Genomic DNA, 23,954 nt, shown 5'->3' on the forward strand with positions numbered 1-23,954 from the left:
TAGTTGACCATTCAAGTAATCCTTTATCATACTTATACCACATTTCACTATACTGAAGTACTGTTTTAAGTCCAGGTTGTCATTTGCTTACGTTTCAGACATTTCATGACAACCTACACAGGTAGACGGGCCACCAACGTGCACCAAGAAAGTTGTGATGGCTGCCAACTTGAGCTGTATATTGATTCTGTTCTCAGCTAAAGTAAAAAGGTAATAATCTAGACAATTTGTGCCTATCAATTTTTTACCAAAATAATGAAACCTCATCAAATGCTTTGCCATTCAGAGTTAATAACAGTATAATTGTGGGACTGGGAGTGTTCATTGAAATGAAAGTGACCATTTTTAGAACTGCTATAGGATTGTTCAGCCTCTTCTGATAGATCTTAGGATGTATATCGGTCAGGTAGTTAAAACACCTGATTTAATTCAAAGCTTTATTTAGAGTAGGTACATATATATATACATATATATATATGATGTTCAGTAGTTCGTCGTTTGTTGATGTGGTTCATAAGTGTTTCTCGTTTTTTATATATATTAGACTGTTGGTTTTCACGTTTAAATGGTTTTACACTAGTAATTTTTGGGGCCCTTTATAGCTTGCTGTTCAGTGTGAGCCAAGGCTCTGTGTTGAAGACTGTACTTTGACCTATATTGGTTTACTTTTATAAATTTTGACTTGGATGGAGAGTTGTCTCATTGGCACTCATACCACATCTTCTTATATCTATATATATATAACATTGCAAACAAGGTTGTTAGAGCTTTTAAAACTGATACACAGGCCAAGAAATACATATTCCTGTTTGTTGCCTCTGGACTGCTTGACCCTATTCAGAATTTGTAAAACTCTTTCATACTTTCTCGTCATCTAGACCAAGTCATATGGGGTTAGTTGTCGGTGGTTGTTGTAATTCTTTTATAGATGTGTCTTCTATTATATTTGTTAATTGGTTGCTAATTACCTGAGGTTTAACCCTCGTTAAAGTTGCAAAGAGGGGTGGTAGGAGGAGTATCATCCTGAATTCCCCCAAAAATATAGTATTCATTCCCAGATCATGAGAAATTAATCATTAATTCCCGATTCTCAATAGGTGTAAATACCAAATTCCCTCGATAATAAAGGCCCAATCCTGACGTCCAGAAAAAGGTCCTTCAACTCCTCACAAATGCACCATTAGCCAATTCAGCTAAAATAAATATTTAATATAAATATATAAACAGTCGGATGGCTTCACTTGACAGCTTTAGTGTCAAACATTCTGTTAATACTCATACCACATCTTCTTATATCTATATGTTATCTGAGCCTTTCATTATTTAATTTTGAATTACATACTCCGGCAAGACGCAGGGTTACAAATGTATGTGGAACCTTAGACAAATTTTTGTATACCTGCACTCAAAGTGTGGATGGTATATTGTAATCACCTTGTATCTCTGTCCATTCATCCGTATTTTTCAATACATTTAACAATACACATTTTCTGTGTTAACATGGTTAAGAAATGATTCAGGCTGATTATAACACAGATCCTCTGCCCTTGCTTTGCTTACAAAGATCTGACAACACTCTGTTCTACTTTTTGTTTTTAAGACCATTTGGGATCCTCTGGTTTTGAAGAAATGGAACACACCGTCAAAAAGGAGTAGTTTCAATAACAATAACAAATAAGGCCAAAAGATATCCTCTATTTCTAGCTACAATTTCAAATAAGGATTTATTGATTGATATCACAATAAATCAGAGCTAATACAATGATTAGACTGTCTGCCCACCTGTCCGTTTGTCTGTCTGAAAGAAAACTTTTGTCAAAGTTTTCTTGGCTTCTCTGAAAGGGAACAATTTAACATTTGGTCTGCAGCTTTATAATGATGAGTTGTAGTAAGTTAGCAATTTTACATCTGCCATGTAGCCACTTCCTGTTTGTCGACAGTTTGAAATTTTACAACACTTATAGTACATGTAGTACAAGGAAAATGTTCATCAAAGTTTTCTCTGCTATTGAAAGGAATGATTTAATATTTGGCCTGCAGCTTGATAATGTTGAGTTGTAGGGAGTAAGCAATTTTTACATCTGCCATGTATCCACTTCATGTTTGCTGATAGTTTGAAATTTTACAACACTAATTGTACAAGGAAAAGGTTTCTTCAAAGTTTCTTGGCTTCAATCATGATGAGAGGGAATGATTTAATATTTGGCCTTCAGCTTTATATTGTTGAGTTATATTGAGTAAGCAATTTTTACATCTACTATATATCCATTCCCTGTTTGCCAATAGTTTGAAATTTTACAACACTACATTTTTCATATGCCCGTTTACGGGACGTATTATGGTATACTGTTGACTGTCTGTCCGTCCGTCCGTCTTCAACATGTCGGACATTAACTCAAAAAAGCTTTAATCAATATGCATGAAACTTTGGTGAATTGTTAATATCTATTGCTGTGAGCTCCCTTTCGTTTTTTATAAATTTCAGATTTACCGTTTCCGAGTTTTGGGGTTTTATTCATTAAAAAAGGGGGGATTTTCCAGTTTTCCGTCAATAACTCAAGAATGCTTTCACCAACTTGCAAGAAATTTTGGTGAATTGTTTATATCTATTGACATGAGCTCCCTTTTGGATTTTTATAAATTTTAGATTTAACGTTTCCGAGTTAAAGGTTTTATTCATAAAAAAAGGGGGATTTTCCAGTTTTCTGACAATAACTAAAAATTGCTTTCAGCAGTTCTCATGGAACTTTGGTGAATTGTTTATATCTGTTGATGAAAGCTCCCTTTAGAATTTTATAAATTTTCGATTTTACATTTCTGAGTTATGGGATTTTATTCATTAAAAAAAGGGGGATTTTCCAGTTTTTGGACAATAACTCACAACTGCTTTCAGCAGTTCTCATGAAACTTTGGTGAATTATTTATAGCTATTGATGTAATCTCCCTATCGATTTTCATAAATTTCAAATATGACATTGAGAAGAAATTGAACTTTATTTGTTTATAGTCTGACAACAGATTTACTAAGTATTGCGCAACAGCACAGTGTATTGCACAACAGCAAGAAATCGTTAATTGAATATAAATTCAATTCATATAACCAATTTCAAGTTCTTTGACTACATTTATTCAGAAACCTATAATATGTCAAATATTTAATTACAATCCAAATTCAGACCTGTATCAAGCTTGAATATTGTGTCCATTTTTGCCCCAACTGTTCAGGGTTGGACCTCTGAGGGAGTATCCAGCTGCGCTCAGCAAAGCAGTTTATTGGTAATTGTACAAGGAGAATTTTGTCAAAGTTTTCTTGGCATCAGTGAAGGGGAATGATCAGTTATGCTCCAGTATACATGTTACCTCAATCGATTGTATGCAGTATCGCTGGTCCAGACACTGGACCTACATGTACATGGGCAATCACTTCTTGTAATGTTTTCTTTTACTTTGAATTTTATTTTATCCACTAGGCTTTGAAGTTTTTTATATAGTAGCTGGGAAGAGGTTCAGAGGTTGGAAGCCCCCCGAAAAACAAGTAATGCTGTTTAAGTCGAAATTGTCTGTTAAAATCAGAGCATCTTGACCCCAAATAGCCCCCTCAGAAGCATCCTGGCTATGGACATGAGAATAACCAATATATAGAAATAGGTGTAGTTTGTATAATTATATACAAATCTTTTAGCTGTATTCCCTGATGAAAGTCTTGGGGGACCCAAATCTAATGAATTGAACAGTTTTTTTTCTAAAGAGGAAATATGTGATCCAGTCCCATGTTGGCCTCTAGTTAAGCAATCAATTCAAATACAGATCATGTGACCACGCTTAAAAACATGAGGATCCGAATTACTCCCTCTGTTGTTTAGACCTTTGTAATTATAATTATATTATAATGATCAAAACACAAATTAGAACGGAACTTTGTCAGAACTTTTTTAACAAAGCCTGGACACAGAATAAGCTATATTTCAATCAGATTGCTAGTTGATATTCTATACTACTCTTAAGATGGTCACTGTGAATTTCAAAACTGTTGAAAAACAACACGTTTATCATAGAGATTCAAGCATTTTTTAATTAGAATACCAAATGCATTTTGATATTTTTGGAGATTAGAATTCAGTATGATTAAATCATATTCATGGATCTTTCATAATGTTACATTGAAAGTGCTTTAAAACATTTATCTTGTTAAGATAATGAAATATGCTAGCATGATCTCTTAGCCAAAACCAAAATGAGTGCTTTTTGAAAAAAATCTGCAGACATCTAGAATTTTATTTTCTTTCATTTGCATTTTTCTTTAAACAGCAAATTAATATCTACTAAAAAAACTAAATTATTTAAAATATAGTTAAAATACATTTTCATTTGATCATGTTGATATGCCTATAGTAAAATATTGATATTGACTCTATTGATTTGATTCTACATATGTTAATTTCTGAAAAATACTGGATTTAAGTAGTTTTAAGCCAATAATTACTCATGACTAGACTTGTGTTTTTGAAATTTTTGTACAATACAATTTACACCAATGTATTTCAAAATACAATTGAATTAAATTTTTCGTTGTATAACTACATGTATAATAAATGCTTTTATCCACAAATTTGGCTGAATACATTTTTTTTGGGGGAAATGATAAAACCAATTATTATCAGAGAAATATTTATGAATATTTTAAACAAATTGAAGGTCATGTAGAGTAGAAATAAAAGATCATTGATTTTTTAATTATTTGAAAAGTACATGTCTTATATTAGGGGAAGGAGACAGAATCATGGTTTTTCTTGTGAAAGTTATAATTATTATTGATTATCTGATTATTAAATGATAAAAGCTTGACAGGTGATCTTTTCTCAGCATGTTAGACATTAAATATATCCATTTGTATATGTATCTGAAATTCATCATCAATTCATGATACTTTGTCCAATTGATTCCCTTTAAACATGTTAAACTTAAAATCTTCATGTAATGGAAGCAAACAAAAAAAATACCAATAAAACATCTTGCTTAAATTGAAAAAATATAAATATAAATTTCTAAGAACAAATATAGGGTTTGAAACATTTCTGAGGGGTTTCTAGTGTTAATAGCATACCTTCATGCATAATAGATTTAGTGTTTATGAAACTTTTTAACACATTACACATTGGTTCAATACACCCATGAAGACGTTATCCCAATTGGATGTATCTAATGTACACTGAGATATTATGGTTTTGGGAGTTTTGACATTTGACCAGTCACCTTATATTAGAGAAAAGCATGATAAGATGCTACGTTTAATGACATCTTGCAGTAAATTAGATTGCATAGCATAGAAATAATCAGTTATCTAGTCTTTAATGTACGAGGGTGGCCATTTTTTTTCTATGCAAATTACTTGCAATAATACATAAAAAGATAACAGTAATTACCAAAAATATTAAACAGTTCAATAGACCAAACCAAACACCAAAACTTAAAAAACAGACTAACAAATTACCAACAAAGAAAAAAAAAAAAGATCAACACATGGTCATAAAAGCTTGATTTGGTACAGGCACACACAATGTGGTGGGGTTCATATACATGTATACAAGACCAGGTTAATGCACACAAACCATGCAAACCTTCCCATTTGTTGTTAAAGTAATTCACACATAAATATATGCAGACCAGCTACCAATATTGAAGAGGATGACCTTTTTGCTTGAACAGGATAATAAATGACAGCACATAATTCGGAGATCAGGGTAAAAAAAAAAGCTCATTACTACAGGAAGCAATCTAAGGTAGCCACTGCTGTGGCATTAAGTGTTACCTTGTCTGTCTGTACGTGCATCCTAAGAATTGGTTTCCTTTCTCTACCTTTAGTTTGAATTGCCTCAACCAAATGTTATGAAAATTATACACAATGCTTATTACCACAAAATTCAGATCAAGTTTGAATTTGGGTGGCATCACTTTTACCCCTAGAGTTGTGCCCTTTATAACATTATATGCAAGCAGGGGCATCATAGCTCTGTTAGTTGAATTATACATACATGTACCATACATATACTAGAACATGTAGAACTCAATGATTAAATATTGCAGCTCAAGAATTTTTATTTCATGTGTTTTGTGCTGAATTGTTTATTTCATGTGTTTTGTGCTGAATTGTTTATTTCATGTGTTTTGTGCTGAATTGCTGTTTATTTCATGTGTTTTGTGCTGAATTGCTGTTTATCTGCCTCATCTGTGATTGATATTTAAAAATGATTATTTCAACATAAAAAAAAATTTGAAGTTCATCATGAAAAGTTTTTTTTTAAGTTACATACAAAACCTCAATATTCAGACATATTGCTCCTTTTCATTCACTTATCTACATTACAGTTTTATGTTCTTTCATACAATACACAATAAGATACATGCATTAAGTGAAATATATTTGTACATATTTTAGGAAACCCATCTAATATGGCAGGGGAACCACCTGTTGGGCACCCATGTCATCAGCTCAGCAATCCATCGGCACAATTGTTCTGGTGCCGTCACTGTATGACTGGTTTCCCTGATCCAATGCAGAGATGGCGACATAGCAAAGAATGTAAAGCAATATCTACTCAGAAGAAGTATGGCAGCTACAATCATTCGAACCAACAAATTCATCCATTTTTATCAAAGTATGAATCCCCTACGCCTTCCCCTCAGAGCGAGACTACAACTCCAAATAAAAAGAAAAGGATGGACTTAAAATGTTACATCTGTAAGAAAGAATTTGTGACAATCAACGAAATGAGAGATCACGTCAAACGGCCGTGTAACAAACCAGAAATGAAAAATGAGTTGAAGGATACGTTTGATTCATTGATTTCAGCCAATGAGGAAGATTCTGATGATAGTGTGTCACAAAATGAGGACAAGGTCACAAACCAGATCGAAACACTTTTAAAAGCAGCACAGATATTACAACAAAAGAAAGATCAACTAAAACAATTTAGTAATTTGAATGGTTCCACAGAGCAGATATCTGTGCCAGAGAATCCTGACATTGAGGACTCATCTGACTTTAAGTCTCAGTATACAATGTTGGATCTAGTAAATAGAGCAAAAGTTGAAAGAAATAAGGTAAATATGGTTTTATTTTTACTTTGAATGCAACTGATTTTGTATGACTCATTTTGAAATCTGACCTATATTGACAAAGGGGCTTTATACGGAATTCAGTATCCCAAAATTACTATTGAACACTCATCTAGTTGCACACTGATTCATTCTGACTCAACACTACCAAAGGGTTGCAATGAAAATCTCTTTCAGTGCTGAAACTTTCATAATGAATGCTGGTGATTGTTGCTGAATAATCCTGAAATATTTATCTGTATACTTACAAATTGTATCCAATCGTTAATCAGTCATGTGCTGTATATTTGTAAAGTTTAAAATGTAAGCTCTTTCAAATATAATGAACATGACGAATATTTTGCCAGATTTTAATGTTAAAAGTAACTTTTAATTATTTATTTTTTTCAAATGACAAACATTGACAAATGAATGACAAAAAATGCATGCATGTACAAATGTAGTTTTAACATGGTGAGAAATTGCAATGTATTTACATGTAGTTGGTTCCTCTAACGTGTTATTTACATGTATATGTACATGTACGTACCAGTTTGTAAACCAACTGAACATTGATCAAGTTGATGCATGTACTGTAGAAACATTTATTTTCGTGGGGTTAAAATTTCGTGGTTTTGTGTCTATATAAGATTTCATAGGGATTTAATTTTGTGGTTTCCAGTAAATGGAAGTGATATTATATGTAGGTGATATTTTCGTGGGGGATTTAATTTCGTGGATATATCATGTATATTCTTTCCACGAAATAAACGAAATTAAATCTTCCACGAAAATTTCTGCTTTTACAGTATTACAATGAAAATTCATCCAATAGGTATATATTTGTTTCACTCACAATGGTCAAAATCTAAAGGTTTTCAAATTCTTCTGGAAATTAAATTAAAGAGTATGATAAACATTGTCATTGTACTTTCAAATATTTTTAAACAATTGTACATATTTCTAAATTCAAATATATAGACTTATCAACAATAACAAACTATACATGGTCTGTGATCAAGATAGTCTGATTTTGGTGTTTGTACAAAATGGTATGGTTTGACCATGTTGACTAGTTTTATGTGTTGCTGTTGAAGTGATTTTGATAAAAATTGCAAATTTTACATGTTTGTTTACAAAGTATGTTGCTGACCAGAATGAAATTATTTGTATCCAGAAGAGGGTATACAGCTTTTCTTCCATCAGAATGTTAGATTTGGTTAAAAGTGTGTTTCTTATACATTTTTAAGATAAATATTCATACTTTGCCAAAACCTATCAAAATTGAAGTTTTGGACTATCTTTCAGCATTTATTAATTATCTATCTAATTAGCCATGTATATTGTTAGAACCTAAAGTACACACATGGAACTGTGAGACCAGCCTGTGGCAAACATTGTCTGTCCGATGGTCCTTTTGATGTTGAACCGCCAAATTATTTGTTTGTATCGGTTACATGTTGATACTCAGGTGATCTATCAGCCCATGGCCATTTCATGGAAAAGTTTATAGGAAAACCTGTGATGCCACAGCTTACAGTTGTACTTTTGTTTGATTATATATTTATTTGAATTCCATGTGCACAGCTTAAGTTCAAATTGAATATTCCTTTAAAAGACTTTACAGTTTTGTAAGATTACATTTTCATTGACTAATTTTACAATTGCCATTTTTCAACTATGTATTGTAACAGCCATGACAGCAGTAACTTTAACCCAAATATTTTAATTTCAATGATATACACATTTTATTCAACCTTCTTCTGGGTGCGGGATATTCTTGCTGTGTTGAAGACCCATTGGTGGCCTATGTGCTGTTTTCTGCCTTTTGGTCATGTTGTCTCTGAAACATTATTATAAATAAGAAGATGTGGTATGAGTGCCAATGAGACAACTTTCCATCCAACCGTTTCCATTCTCTTTTTAGTCCCCTACCCATGAAGTCGAAGGGGACTTTAGGTTTGCACTCCGTCCGTCTGTCTGTCGGTCTGTCTGTCTGTCCATCCGTCAGTCTGGCAAATCAGTTTTCCACACTTTTTTTCTTGGTGCTTGAAGATATTGATTAGATAGTTGGTGTATTGTTTTATCATGAGAAATTACACATCAAATTTCGAATTTTGTTCCAGTCTGACGATTTTGTGCAGAGTTATGGTCCTTGAATTTAGAAAATTCACTCAAATAATCAGTTTTCTACTCTTTTTTTTGTCATGCTTGAAGATATTGATTTGATGATTGGTATATAGTTTTATCATGACAAGTTACAGATCAAGCTCGAATTTTGGTCTGGTCTAATGATTTTGTGCAGAGTTATGGTCCTTGGACTTAAAAAAATTCACTAAAATAATCAGTTTACCGCACTTTTTTTCGTCATGCTTGAAGAAATTGATTTGATGATTGGTATATAGTTTTATCATGACAATTTCCAGATCAAGTTCGGATTTTGGTCGGGTCTAATGATTTTGTGCAGAGTTATGGTCCTTGGACTAAGAAAATCTACTCAAATAATCAGTTTTTATATGACCGCAAAAAATTTTTACGGTCGTATATTGGTATGAAGTTGGCCTCGTCGTCCGGCGTCGTCGTCCGAAGACACATTGGTTTTCGCACTCTAACTTTAGTTTAAGTGAATGGATCTCTTTGACATTTTACCATAAGGTTCAATACCACAAAAGGAAGGTGGGGATTGATTTTGGGGGTTATCAGGTTATGGTACCAACAGTTAAGGAATTAGGGGCCAAAAAGGGGCCAAAAATAAGCATTTTCTAGTTTTCAGACAATAACTGCGGAATGGTGTATGGATCTCTCTGAAATTATACTACAAGTTTCAATACCACAAAGGGATGGTTAGGATTTGCTTTGGGGAGTTATGGCTCAAACAGTTTAGGAATTAGGGGCAAAAAAGGGGGAAAAACAAGGTTGTCCTGGTTAATGAACAAATACTTTAGTACAAAACATAATTTAAAGCAGTGTAAGGGAGATAAATCAAATACATCATTGAAATTATCTCCCTTACACTGCCTTTAAATTATGTATAAAGTAATGGTTAATGAACAATTAAGATAATTTAAAATAGTGTAAGGGAGGTAATCCAAATACAACGTTTTGGTTACTTCCCTTACTCTGCTTTTAAATTATGTTTAAAGAAATGCATATTTATAAAGGAAGACCAGTAAAAATATCTGCAAATGTTGCATCTTTTTTTTTTACAAAAAAATCCATATGAAAGATTTGACACTATATTTTAAATTCTATTATAAAATAGATTAAGTTAGCACTATAGTAAATTTAAATGGGTAATTATGGTTGCAAACTCCATTGAAAAATTTCAAGAAGTAATCTTTAATTGCACAGTATGGCGCATTAGATTTGTAAAATCTTTGACCACATTTATTTATTTGTTATGCCGAATCTAACCGTGTATTTAGATTTTTAATTTTGGGTCCAGTTTTCAAATTGGTCTACATTAGGGTCCAAAATTAAACTTTGTTTGATTTTAACAAAAATTGAATATATGGGGTTCTTTGATATGCTGAATCTAAACATGTATTTAGATTTTTGATTTTTGGCCCAGTTTTCAAGTCGGTCCAAATTGGGGTCCAAAATTAAACTGTGTTTGATTTCAACAAAAATTGAATATATGGGGTTCTTTGATATGCTGAATCTAACCATGTATTTAGATTTTTTATTTGTGGACCCCGCTATCAAATTGGTTCATATTGAGGTCAAAAGGGTCCAAAATTAAACTTCGTTTGATTTCATCAAAAATTAAATTATTGGGGTTCTTTGATATGCAAAATCTAACCGTGTATTTAGATTTTTAATTTTGGGTCCTGTTTTTTAAATTGGTCTACATTAAGGTCCAAAGGGTCCAAAATTAAACTTAGTTTGATTTTAACAAAAATTGAATTTTTGGGGTTCTTTGATCATGTTGATATGCTGAATCTAAACATGTGTTTAGATTTTTGATTATGGGCCCAGTTTTCAAGTTGGTCCAATCTGGGGTCCAAAATTAAACTTTGTTTGATTTCAACAAAAATTGAATATATGGGGTTCTTTGATATGCTGAATCTAAACATGTATTTAGATTTTAGATTTTTGGCCCAGTTTTCAAGTTGGTCCAAATTGGGGTCCAAAATTAAACTTTGTTTGATTTCAACAAAAATTGAATATATGGGGTTCTTTGATATGCTGAATCTAACCATGTATTTAGATTTTTTATTTGTGGGCCCGCTATCAAATTGGTTCATATTGAGGTCAAAAGGGTCCAAAATTAAACTTTGTTTGATTTCATCAAAAATTGAATTATTGGGGTTCTTTGATATGCCAAATCTAACCGTGTTTTTAGATTTTTAATTTTGGGTCCCGTTTTTTAAATTGGTCTACATTAAGGTCCAAAGGGTCCAAAATTAAACTTAGTTTGATTTTACCAAAAATTGAATTCTTGAGGTTCTTTGATATGCTGAATCTAAACATGTGTTTAGATTTTTGATTATGGGCCCAGTTTTCAAGTTGGTCCAAGTTGGGGTCCAAAATTAAACTTTTTTTGATTTCAACAAAAATTATATGGGTTTTTTTTATATGCTAATCTAAGCATGTATTTAGATTTTTTATTTGTGGGCCCCGCTATCAAATTGGTTCATATTAAGGTCAAAAGGGTCCAAAATTAAACTTTGTTTGATTTCATAAAAAAATGAATTATTAGGGTTCTTTGATATTCCAAATCTAACAATGTATTTAGATTTTTAATTTTGGGTCCCGTTTTTTAAATTGGTCTACATTAAGGTCCAAAGGGTCCAAAATTAAACTTAGTTTGATTTTAACAAAAATTGAATTCTTGGGGTTCTTTGATATGCTGAATCTAAACATGTGTTTAGATTTTTGATTATGGGCCCAGTTTTCAAGTTTGTCCAAGTTGGGGTCCAAAATTAAACTTTGTTTGATTTCAACAAAAATTGAATATATGTGGTTCTTTGATATGCTGAATCTAACCATGTATTTTGATTTTGGACATTGGACCATAATAGGTAAATTAAAAAAATCAATTTCTTAGACCACATTCTTTCTGTGTCAGAAACCTATGCTGTGTCAAATATTTAATCACAATCCAAATTCAGAGCTGTATCAAGCTTGAATGTTGTGTCCATACTTGCCCCAACTGTTCAGGGTTCGACCTCTGCGGTCGTATCAAGCTGCGCCCAGCGAAGCATTTTATTCTCACTTTTTTAGCTCACCTGGCCCAAAGGGCCAAGTGAGCTTTTCTCATCACTTGGCGTCCATCGTCCGTCATCGTTGTTAACTTTTACAAAAATCTTCTCCTCTGAAACTACTTGGCCACAATCATCATTGGGGTATCTAGTTTAAAAAATGGGTCCGGTGACCTCCGGCCAACCAACCAAGATGGCCGCCATGGCTAAAAATAGAACATAGGGGTAAAATGTAGATTTTGGCTTATATCTCTGAAACCAAAGCATTTAGAGCAAATCTGAAAAATTGTTTATCAGGTCAAGATCTATCTGCCCTGAAATTTTCAGATGAATCTGACATTCCGTTGTTGGGTTGCTGCCCCTGAATTGGTAATTTTAAGGAAATTTTGTCGTTTTTGGTTATTATCTTGAATATTATTATAGATAGAGATAAACTGTAAACAGCAATAATGTTCAGCAAAGTAAGATCTACAATTAAGTCAACTTGACCAAAATGGTCAGTTGACCCCTTAAGGAGTAATTGCCCTTTATAGTCAATTTTTAACCATTTTTCGTAAATTTTTGTAATCTTTTACAAAAATCTTCTCTGATGAAACTACTAAGACAAATTTAACCAAACTTGTCCACAATCATCATTAGGGTATCTAGTTTGAAAAATGTGTCCGATGACCCCGCCCGCGAACCAAGATGGCCGACATGGCTAAAAAAATAGTACATAGGGTAAAATGCAGTTTTTGGCTCATATCTCTGAAACCAAAGCATTTAGAGCAAATCTGACATTGGGTAAAATTGTTTATCAGGTCAAGATCTATCTGCCCTGAAATTTTCAGACCAATCAGGCAACAAGTTGTTGGGTTGCTGCCCCTGAATTGGTAATTTTAAGGAAATTTTGCCGTTTTTATACGACCGCAAAAAAATTTTGTGGTCGTATATTGGTATGATGTTGTCGTCGTCCAGCGTCGTCGTCCGAAGACACATTGGTTTTCGCACTCTAACTTTAGTTTAAGTGAATGGATCTTTTTTAAATTTGACCATAAGGTTAAATACCACAAAAGGAAGGTTGGGATTGATTTTGGGGGTTATGGTACCAACAGTTAAGGAATTAGGGGCCAAAAAAAAGCATTTTCTAGTTTCCAGACAATAACTGTGGAACGGTGTATGGATCTCTCTGAAATTATACTACAAGTTTCCATACCACAAAGGGATGGTTAGGATTTGCTTTTGGGGGGTTATGGCTCAAACCATTTAGAAATTAGGGGCAAAAAAGGGTGAAAAACAAGGTTGTCCTGGCTAATGGACAAATACTTTAGTACAAAACATAATTTAAAGCAGTGTAAGGGAGATAAATCAAATACATCATTGAAATTATCTCCCTTACACTACTTTCAAATTATGTATAAAGTAATGGTTAATGAACAATAAAGATAATTTAAAACAGTGTAAGGGAGGTAATCCAAATACAACGTTTTGGTTACTTCCCTTACACTGCTTTTAAATTATGTTTAAAGAAATGCATATTTATAAAGGAAGACCAGTAAAAATATCTGCAAATGTTGCATCATTTTTTTTTACAAAAAAATCCATATGAAAGATTTGACACTATATTTTTAATTCTATTATAAAATAGATTAAGTTAGCACTATGGTAAATTTAAATGGGTAATTATGGTTGCCAACTCCATTGGAAATTTGAATTGAGATTATGACCATATCTTGAGGGAAAGAATTTTTTGGGGGAAAAAAGGGGGGGGGGGGGGGGGGATAAAAAGAAATTGTGGGGGGTCAATTTTTTCTCATTTCAGATTTCAGAAATTAAAAAGAATTATTCTTCAAATATTTTTTTTTTTTCAAATTTCAAATATTGAAAAATTTCAAGAAGTAATCTTTAATTGCACAGTATGGCGCATTAGATTTGTAAAATCTTTGATCACATTTATTTATTTGTTATGCCGAATCTAACAGTGTATTTAGATTTTTAATTTTGGGTCCAGTTTTCAAAATGGTCTACATTAAGGTCCAAAGGGTCCAAAATTAAACTTTGTTTGATTTTAGCAAAAATTGAATATATGAGGTTCTTTGATATGCTGAATCTAAACATGTATTTAGATTTTTATACGACCGCCAAAAAATTTTGTGGTCGTATATTGGTATGACGTTGGCGTCGTCGTCGTCGTCGTCGTCCGGCGTCGTCGTCCGAATACATATTGGTTTTCGCACTCTAACTTTAGTTTAAGTGAATGGATCTTTTTGAAATTTGACCATAAGGTTAAATACCACAAAAGGAAGGTTGGGATTGATTTTGGGGGTTATGGTACCAACAGTTAAGGAATAAGGGGCCAAAAAGGGGCCAAAAATGAGCATTTTCTAGTTTCCAGACATTAACTGTGGAACTGTGTATGGATCTCTCTGAAATTATACTACAAATTTCCATACCACAAAGGGATGGTTAGGATTGGATTTGGGGTGTTATGGCTCAAACCGTTTAGGAATTAGGGGCAAAAAAGGGGGAAAAACAAGGTTGTCCTGGTTAATGGACAAATACTTTAGTACAAAACATAATTTAAAGCAGTGTAAGGGAGATAAATCAAATACATCATTGAAATTATCTCCCTTACACTGCTTTTAAATTATGTATAAAGTAATGGTTAATGAACAATAAAGATAATCTAAAACAGTGTAAGGGAGGTAATCCAAATACAACGTTTTGGTTACTTCCCTTACACTGCTTTTAAATTATGTTTAAAGAAATGCATATTAATAAAGGAAGACCAGTAAAAATATCTGCAAATGTTTTCATCTTTTTTTTTTACAAAAAAATCCATATGAAAGATTTGACACTATATTTTTATTAATTCGATCTATTATAAAATAGATTAAGTTAGCACTATGGTAAATTTAAATGGGTAATTATGGTTGCCAACTCCATTGGAAATTTGAATTGAGATTATGACCATATCTTGAGGGAAAGAATTTTTTTGGGGGAAAAAGGGGAAGGGGGGATAAAAAGAAATTGTGGGGGGCCAATTTTTTCTCATTTCAGATTTCAGAAATTAAAAAGAATTATTCTTCAAATATTATTTTTTTTTCAAATTTCAAATATTGAAAAATTTCAAGAAGTAATCTTTAATTGCACAGTATGGCGCATTAGATTTGTAAAATCTTTGATCACATTTATTTATTTGTTATGCCGAATCTAACAGTGTATTTAGATTTTTAATTTTGGGTCCAGTTTTCAAATTGGTCTACATTAATGTCCAAAGGGTCCAAAATTAAACTTTGTTTGATTTTAGCAAAAATTGAATATATGAGGATCTTTGATATGCTGAATCTAAACATGTATTTAGATTTTTGATTTTTGGCCCAGTTTTCAAGTTGGTCCAAATTGGGGTCCAAAATTAAACTTTGTTTGATTTCAACAAAAATTGAATATATGGGGTTCTTTGATATGCTGAATCTAACCATGTATTTAGATTTTTTATTTGTGGACCCCGTTATCTAATTGGTTCATATTGAGGTCAAAAGGGTCCAAAATTAAACTTTGTTTGATTTCATCTAAAATTGAATTATTGGGGTTCTTTGATATTCAAAATCTAACCGTGTATTTAGGTTTTTAATTTTGGGTCCTGTTTTTTAAATTGGTCTACATTGAGGTCCAAAGGGTCCAAAATTAAACTTAGTTTGATTTCAACAAAAATTGAATATATGGGGTTCTTTGATATGCTGAATCTAAACATGTATTTAGATTTTTGATTATGGGCCCAGTTTTCAAGTTGGTCCAAATTGGGGTCCAAAATTAAACTTTGTTTGATTTCAACAAAAATTGAATATATGAGGTTCTTTGATATGCTGAATCTAACCATGTTTTTAGATATTTTATTTGTAGGCCCCGCTATCAAATTGGTTCATATTGAGGTCAAAAGGGTCCAAAATTAAACTTTGTTTGATTTCATCGAAAATTGAATTATTGGGGTTCTTTGATATGCCAAATCTAACCGTGTTTTTAGATTTTTAATTTGGGTCCCGTTTTTTAAATTGGTCTTCATTGAGGTCCAAAGGGTCCAAAATTAAACTTAGTTTGATTTTAACAAAAATTGAATTCTTGGGGTTCTTTGATATGCTGAATCTAAACATGTGTTTAGATTTTTGATTATGGGCCCAGTTTTCAAGTTGGTCCAAGTTGGGGTCCTAAATTAAACTTTTTTTGATTTCAACAAAAATTGAATATATGTGGTTCTTTGATATGCTGAATCTAACCATGAATTTAGAATTTTTATTTGTGGGCCCCGCTATCAAATTGGTTCATATTGAGGTCAAAAGGGTCCAAAATTAAACTTTGTTTGATTTCATCAAAAATTGAATTATTGGGGTTCTTTGATATTCCAAATCTAACAGTGTATTTAGATTTTTAATTTTAAGTCCCGTTTTTTAAATTGGTCTACATTAAGGTCCAAAGGGTCCAAAATTAAACTTAGTTTGATTTTAGCAAAAATTGAATTCTTGGGGTTCTTTGATATGCTGAATCTAAACATGTGTTTAGATTTTTGATTATGGGCCCAGTTTTCAAGTTTGTCCAAGTTGGGGTCCAAAATTAAACTTTGTTTGATTTTAACAAAAATTGAATATATGGGGTTCTTTGATATGCTGAATCTAACCATGTATTTTGATTTTGGACATTGGACCATAATAGGTAAATTAAAAAAATTCAAGTTCTTAGACCACATTCTTTCTGTGTCAGAAACCTATGCTGTGTCAAATATTTAATAACAATCCAAATTCAGAGCTGTATCAAGCTTGAATGTTGTGTCCATACTTGCCCCAACTGTTCAGGGTTCGACCTCTGCGGTCGTATCAAGCTGCGCCCCAGCGAAGCATTTTATTGATTTTTGGCCCAGTTTTCAAGTTGGTCCAAATTGGGGTCCAAAATTAAACTTTGTTTGATTTCAACACAAAATTGAATATATGGGGTTCTTTGATATGCTGAATCTAACCATGTATTTAGATTTTTTATTTGTGGACCCCGCTATCAAAATGGTTCATATTGAGGTCAAAATGGTCCAAAATTAAACTTTGTTTGATTTAATCTAAAATTGAATTATTGGGGCTCTTTGATATTCCAAATCTAACCGTGTATTTAGATTTTTAATTTTGGGTCCTGTTTTTTAAATTGGTCTACATTAAGGTCCAAAGGGTCCAAAATTAAACTTAGTTTGATTTTAACAAAAATTGAATTCTTGGGGTTCTTTGATATGCTGAATCTAAACATGTATTTAGATTTTTGATTATGGGCCCAGTTTTCAAGTTGGTCCAAATTGGGGTCCAAAATTAAACTTTGTTTGATTTCAACAAAAATTGAATATACGAGGTTCTTTGATATGCTGAATCTCACCATGTATTTAGATTTTTTATTTGTAGGCCCCGCTATCAAATTGGTTCATATTGAGGTCCAAAGGACCAAAATTTAACTTTGTTTGATTTCATCAAAAATTGAATTATTGGGGTTCTTTGATATGCCAAATCTAACAGTGTTTTTAGATGTTTAATTTGGGTCCCTTTTTTAAATTGGTCTTCATTGAGGTCCAAAGGGTCCAGTATTTAAACTTTGTTTGATTTCAACAAAAATTAAATATATGGGGTTCTTTGATATGCTGAATCTAAACATGTATTTAGATTTTTGATTATGGGCCCAGTTTTCAAGTTGGTCCAAATTGGGGTCCAAAATTAAACTTTGTTTGATTTCAACAAAAATTGAATATACGAGGTTCTTTGATATGCTGAATCTAACCATGTATTTAGATTTTTTATTTGTAGGCCCCGCTATCAAATTGGTTCATATTGAGGTCCAAAGGACCAAAATTTAACTTTGTTTGATTTCATCAAAAATTGAATTATTGGGGTTCTTTGATATGCCAAATCTAACAGTGTTTTTAGATGTTTAATTTGGGTCCCTTTTTTAAATTGGTCTTCATTGAGGTCCAAAGGGTCCAAAATTAAACTTAGTTTGATTTTAACAAAAATTGAATTCTTGGGGTTCTTTGATATGCTGAATCTAAACATGTGTTTAGATTTTTGATTATGGGCCCAGTTTTCAAGTTGGTCCAAGTTGGGGTCCAAAATTAAACTTTTTTTGATTTCAACAAAAATTGAATATATGGGGTTCTTTGATATGCTGAATCTAACCATGAATTTAGATTTTTTATTTGTGGGCCCTGCTATCAAATTGGTTCATATTGAGGTCAAAAGGGTCCAAAATTAAACTTTGTTTGATTTCATCAAAAATTGAATTATTGGGGTTCTTTGATATTCCAAATTTTACCGAGTATTTAGATTTCTAATTTTAAGTCCCGTTTTTTAAATTGGTCTACATTAAGGTCCAAAGGGTCCAAAATTAAACTTAGTTTGATTTTAGCAAAAATTGAATTCTTGGGGTTCTTTGATATGCTGAATCTAACCATGTATTTTGATTTTGGACATTGGACCATTATAGGTAAATTAAAAATATTCAAGTTCTTAGACCACATTCTTTCTGTGTCAGAAACCTATGCTGTGTCAAATATTTAATAACAATCCAAATTCAGAGCTGTATCAAGCTTGAATGTTGTGTCCATACTTGCCCCAACTGTTCAGGGTTCGACCTCTGCGGTCGTATCAAGCTGCGCCCCAGCGAAGCATTTTATTGGTTATTATCTTGAATATTATTATAGATAGAGATAAACTGTAAACAGCAATAATGTTCAGCAAAGTAAGATCTACAATTAAGTCAACTTGACCAAAATGTCTGTTGACCCCTTAAGGAGTTATTGCCCTTTATAGTCAATTTTCAACCTTTTTTCATAAATTTTTGTAATCTTTTACAAAAATCTTCTCTGATGAAACTACTAAGACAAATATAACCAAACTTGTCCACAATCATCATTAGGGTATCTAGTTTAAAAAATGTGTCCGATGACCCCGCCCGCGAACCAAGATGGCCGACATGGCTAAAAAATAGTACATAGGGTAAAATGCAGTTTTTGGCTCATATCTCTGAAACCAAAGCATTTAGAGCAAATCTGACATTAGGTAAAATTGTTTATCAGGTCAAGATCTATCTGCCCTGAAATTTTCAGACTAATCAGGCAACAAGTTGTTGGGTTGCTGCCCCTGAATTGGTAATTTTAAGGAAATTTTGCCGTTTTTATACGACCGCAAAAATTGAAAATTTTTTGGTCGTATATTGGTATGACGTTGGCGTCGTCGTCGTCCGAAGACACATTGGTTTTCGCACTCTAACTTTAGTTTAAGTGAATGGATCTCCATGAAATTTTACCATAAGGTTCAATACCACGAAAGGAAGGTTGGGATTGATTTTGGGGGTTATAGTACCAACAGTTAAGGAAAAAGGGGCCAAAAATAAGCATTTTTGTAACTTCCAGACAATAACTTGTGTGTAAGTGTATGGATCTCTCTGACATTGTACCACAAGGTTCCATATCACATAGGGAAGGCTGTAATTGATTTTGGGGGTAATTGCCTCAAAATTTTAGGAATTAGGGGCCAAAAAAAGGGGCAAAAAACAAGCATTTTTCTAGTTTCATGACAATAACTTGTGTGTAAGTGTTTTGATACTTTCTGAAATTGTACTACAAGGTTCCATATCACAAAGGGAAAGCTGGAATTGAGTTTGGGGGTAATTGCCCGAAACGTTTAGGAATTAGGGGCCAAAAAGGGGCCAAAAATAAGCATTTTTCTAGTTTCCAGACAATAACTTGTGTTCAAGTGTATGGATCTCTCTGAAATTGTACTGCAAGGTACCATACCACAAAGGAAATGCTGGGATTGAGGTTGGGGGTGATGAATCATAAGGGGGTTCAAAAAATTTGGGGGGGGGGGGGGGGGGATTTTTTTTTTTTCTTTTTTTTTCTTTTTTTCCTTTTTTTTTCTTTTAAAATTTTCCATTTTAAGTTGGTTATTTCTGATTATTTATATTTAAAAGCAAATAATAATGATATGGTAGGAGATACACACCAAACAGGATGTGTAAATTATTATATAATAAGTATTGTACAATAGCAAGAAATTTTCAATTGCACAGTATTGCACAATAGCAAGAAATCTTCAATTGCACAGTATTGCGCAATAGCAAGAAATCTTCAATTGCACAGTATTGCGCAATAGCAAGAAATATCCAATAGCACAATATTGCGCAATAGCAAGAAATTGTCAATTGTACAGTATTGCGCAATAGCAAGAAATATTCAATTGCACAGTATTGTGCAAAAGAAGATACTTCCTATAAATTGCTTATTTCTTGATCAATTTCAATGGGGTTTTATTCTTGAATTCTTGGGGTTCTTTAATATGCTGAATCTAACCGTGTATTAAGTTTTTGGATTTTGGGCCCCATTTTTAAATTGGTCCACATTGAGGTCCAAAGGACCAAAATTTAACTTTGTTTGATTTCATCAAAAATTGAATTATTGGGGTTCTTTGATATGCCGAATCTAACCGTGTATTTAGATTCTTAATTTTTGGTTCCGTTTTCAAATTGGTCTACATAAACGTCCAAAGGGTCCAAAATTAAACTTAGTTTGATTTTAACAAAAATTGAATTTTTAGGGTTCTTTGATATGCTGAATCTAAACATGTATTTAGATTTTTGATTATGGGGCCAGTTTTCAAGTTGGTCCAAATCAGGGTCCAAAATTAAACTTTGTTTGATTTCAACAAAAATTGAATATATGGGGTTCTTTGATATGCTGAATCTAACCATGTATTTAGATTTTTGATTTTTGGGCCCCGTTATCAGCTTTGTCCACATTGAGATCAAAAGGGTCCAAAATTAAACTTTGTTTGATTTCATCAAAAATTGAATTCTTGGGGTTCTTTGATATGCTGAATCTAACCATGTATTTAGATTTTGGATATTGGACCATAATAGGTGAATGTCCAATTAAAAATTTTAAGGTCTTAGACCACATTCATTCTGTGTCAGAAACCTATGCTGTGTCAAATATTTAATCACAATCCAAATTCAGAGCTGTATCAAGCTTGAATGTTGTGTCCATACTTGCCCCAACTGTTCAGGGTTCGACCTCTGCGGTCGTATCAAGCTGCGCCCTGCGGAGCATTTTATTGGTTATTATCTTGAATATTATTATAGATAGAGATAAACTGTAAACAGCAATAATGTTCAGCAAAGTAAGATCTACAATTAAGTCAACTTGACCAAAATGTCTGTTGACCCCTTAAGGAGTTATTGCCCTATTTAGTCAATTTTTAACCATTTTTCATAAATTTTTGTAATCTTTTACAAAAATCTTCTCTGATGAAACTACTAAGACAAATTTAACCAAACTTGTCCACAATCATCATTAGGGTATCTAGTTTAAAAAATGTGTCCGATGACCCCGCCCGCGAACCAAGATGGCCGACATGGCTAAAAAATAGTACATAGGGTAAAATGCAGTTTTTGGCTCATATCTCTGAAACCAAAGCATTTAGAGCAAATCTGACATTGGGTAAAATTGTTCATTAGGTCAAGATCTATCTGCCCTGAAATTTTCAGACCAATCAGGCAACACATTGTTGGGTTGCTGCCCCTGAATTGGTAATTTTAAGAAAATTTTGCAGCTTTTGGTTATTATCTTGAATATTATTATAGATAGAGATAAACTGTAAACAGCAATAATGTACAGCAAAGTAAGATCTACAAATAAGTCAACATGACCAAAATTGTCAATTGACCCCTTAAGGAGTTATTGCCCTTTATAGTCAATTTTTTACAATTTTCATAAATTTTGTAAATTTTTGTAAATTTTTACAAAATATTTTCCACTCTAACTACTGGGCCAAGTTCATTATAGATACATGTAGAGATAATTGTAAGCAGCAAGAATGTTCAGTAAAGTAAGATCTACAAACACATCACCATCACCAAAACACAATTTTGTCATGAATCCATCTGTGTCCTTTGTTTAATATGCACATATACCAAGGTGAGCGACACAGGCTCTTTAGAGCCTCTAGTTTCATCATGCTTGAAGATATTGATTTGATAATTTGTATATAGTTTTATCATGACAAGTTACAGATCAAGTTCGAATTTTGTTCTGGTCTTTGGACTTAGAAAATTCACTCAAATAATCAATTTTCCACATTTTTTTTGTCATGCTTGAAGATATTGACTTGATATTTGTTATATAGTTTACACCATGACAAGTTATAGATCAAGTTAGCATTTTGTTCCAGTACAATGAATTTTTAACTGGTAGGGGACTATGTATTGCCAGGCAATACTCAGAATGCTTGTTTATTGTTCAAGTTTATTTTCATACCTGTATTTACTTTCACTTTCTATTTATACCTATTAGCTACCATGGTAACAATGTGACATAATCTACCACTTTCCTATATTGTTCAGTACTATTTTATATTCTGATGCCGTTGCCCTTATAGGCACCAAAACATGTCAATCTCATTAAATTACTGGACGATCCCTAAAGTGCTGCTGTTATAACTGCTTTCACATTTTATATTTTTATCGTAATGGTAACCCTGCATACCCGAGGTATTTACTTTTCGCATTCTATTGTTTTGAAGATTTACCAGGCCTTGGTTTGCTCTCATTTGTAATATAATTTATAAAATGTATTGATAGACAAGTTAAAAAATCAAACTGAGTACCAATTAAGTGTTTGTATGTCAGTAAGTGTATGCTGTTAGAAATGTAAGTTATAGACATGTTCTATGGAAAATTGTCTTGAAAGTGCTGTCACATCTACATTTCTTGTCAGATTTTTCAGAAATTTATATTAAAGGTTTATATCATGTATAACAGAAATGACTTGGAAATTAGTTTTGGGAGTGATGCTCCTTGCAAATGTTAATTATATTGAAAATTGTACTGGAAGCCCTCATTTGCCTGCATTTCTTGTCAAATTTTGTTGAAAATTAAATCACAAAGGTTTATATATATACATGTATATCAGCAAGATCTTGGAAACTTAAAAATGATTTTTACACTTGAAATTGAAAATGGAGTTATCATGGTTATGGCCCTTTAACAAATAAAATGTATGCTGGGGTGACGGTTATTGAAATGCTATTCTTATATTTCTCATGCATTATCTTCACCATAAAAACATATACAATAATTTTTTCAATTAAAAATTCAATCGACATTAACATTTTTATCAACTTGCCCTTTGAGCAATGCAAGTGACCATAATATTAACTTGAAGAAAGAGAAAATCATTTGTCCAAATTTTTCTCTGGCTCAGGAAATTTGATATACAAGTACTGCCATTGGTGGACATAAAATCAGGTACAAAAATGTACATGCAATTAGAAAAGGAATGAAATGAAGCAGATTGGCAAAAGTATTGTACTCAGCCACTTGAACGAGACTAGTTCACCAGTGACCTACATTTGACCTAAGAGCAAACTAAAGAAGAATTATAAATATTTGGTTTAAGTCAGAATATACATGTACCAGTAATATTTTTATAGTTTTCTGTTTGTTGTAGAATTTGGCATGACTAATTTGTCTGTCCTTTAAAAGTATTTGAAAATAATCTAATATATCTGAGATTTCCTCAAAGTCTTTTCCAGGACTCAAAAAATCTCATATTCCTCTTTTTTCGTATTTTTTTGTTTGTTTCATCATTTTCAGCTTTCG

At 32.5% G+C, this 23,954-nt stretch overlaps 1 protein-coding gene across 2 annotated transcripts in view; it reads left to right on the top strand.

Annotated features, from left to right (window-relative positions):
• Window positions 1–23,954, top strand: part of LOC127706775 (liprin-beta-1-like) — a 187,263-nt gene that overhangs the window by 270 nt on the left and 163,039 nt on the right. For both annotated transcript variants that reach the window (XR_007984563.1, XM_052211450.1), the window contains exons 2-3: window positions 99–210; window positions 6,437–7,101. Coding sequence is in view for 1 of the 2 variants with exons in the window: in XM_052211450.1 (XP_052067410.1) it covers window positions 6,451–7,101 (651 nt within the window). In the remaining variant the exon portion in view is untranslated. The remainder of the gene's footprint in view (window positions 1–98; window positions 211–6,436; window positions 7,102–23,954) is intronic.

The sequence above is a fragment of the Mytilus californianus genome, unplaced genomic scaffold, assembly GCF_021869535.1.
Source record: "Mytilus californianus isolate M0D057914Y unplaced genomic scaffold, xbMytCali1.0.p SCAF_6, whole genome shotgun sequence".
Lineage (NCBI taxonomy): Eukaryota > Metazoa > Mollusca > Bivalvia > Mytilida > Mytilidae > Mytilus > Mytilus californianus.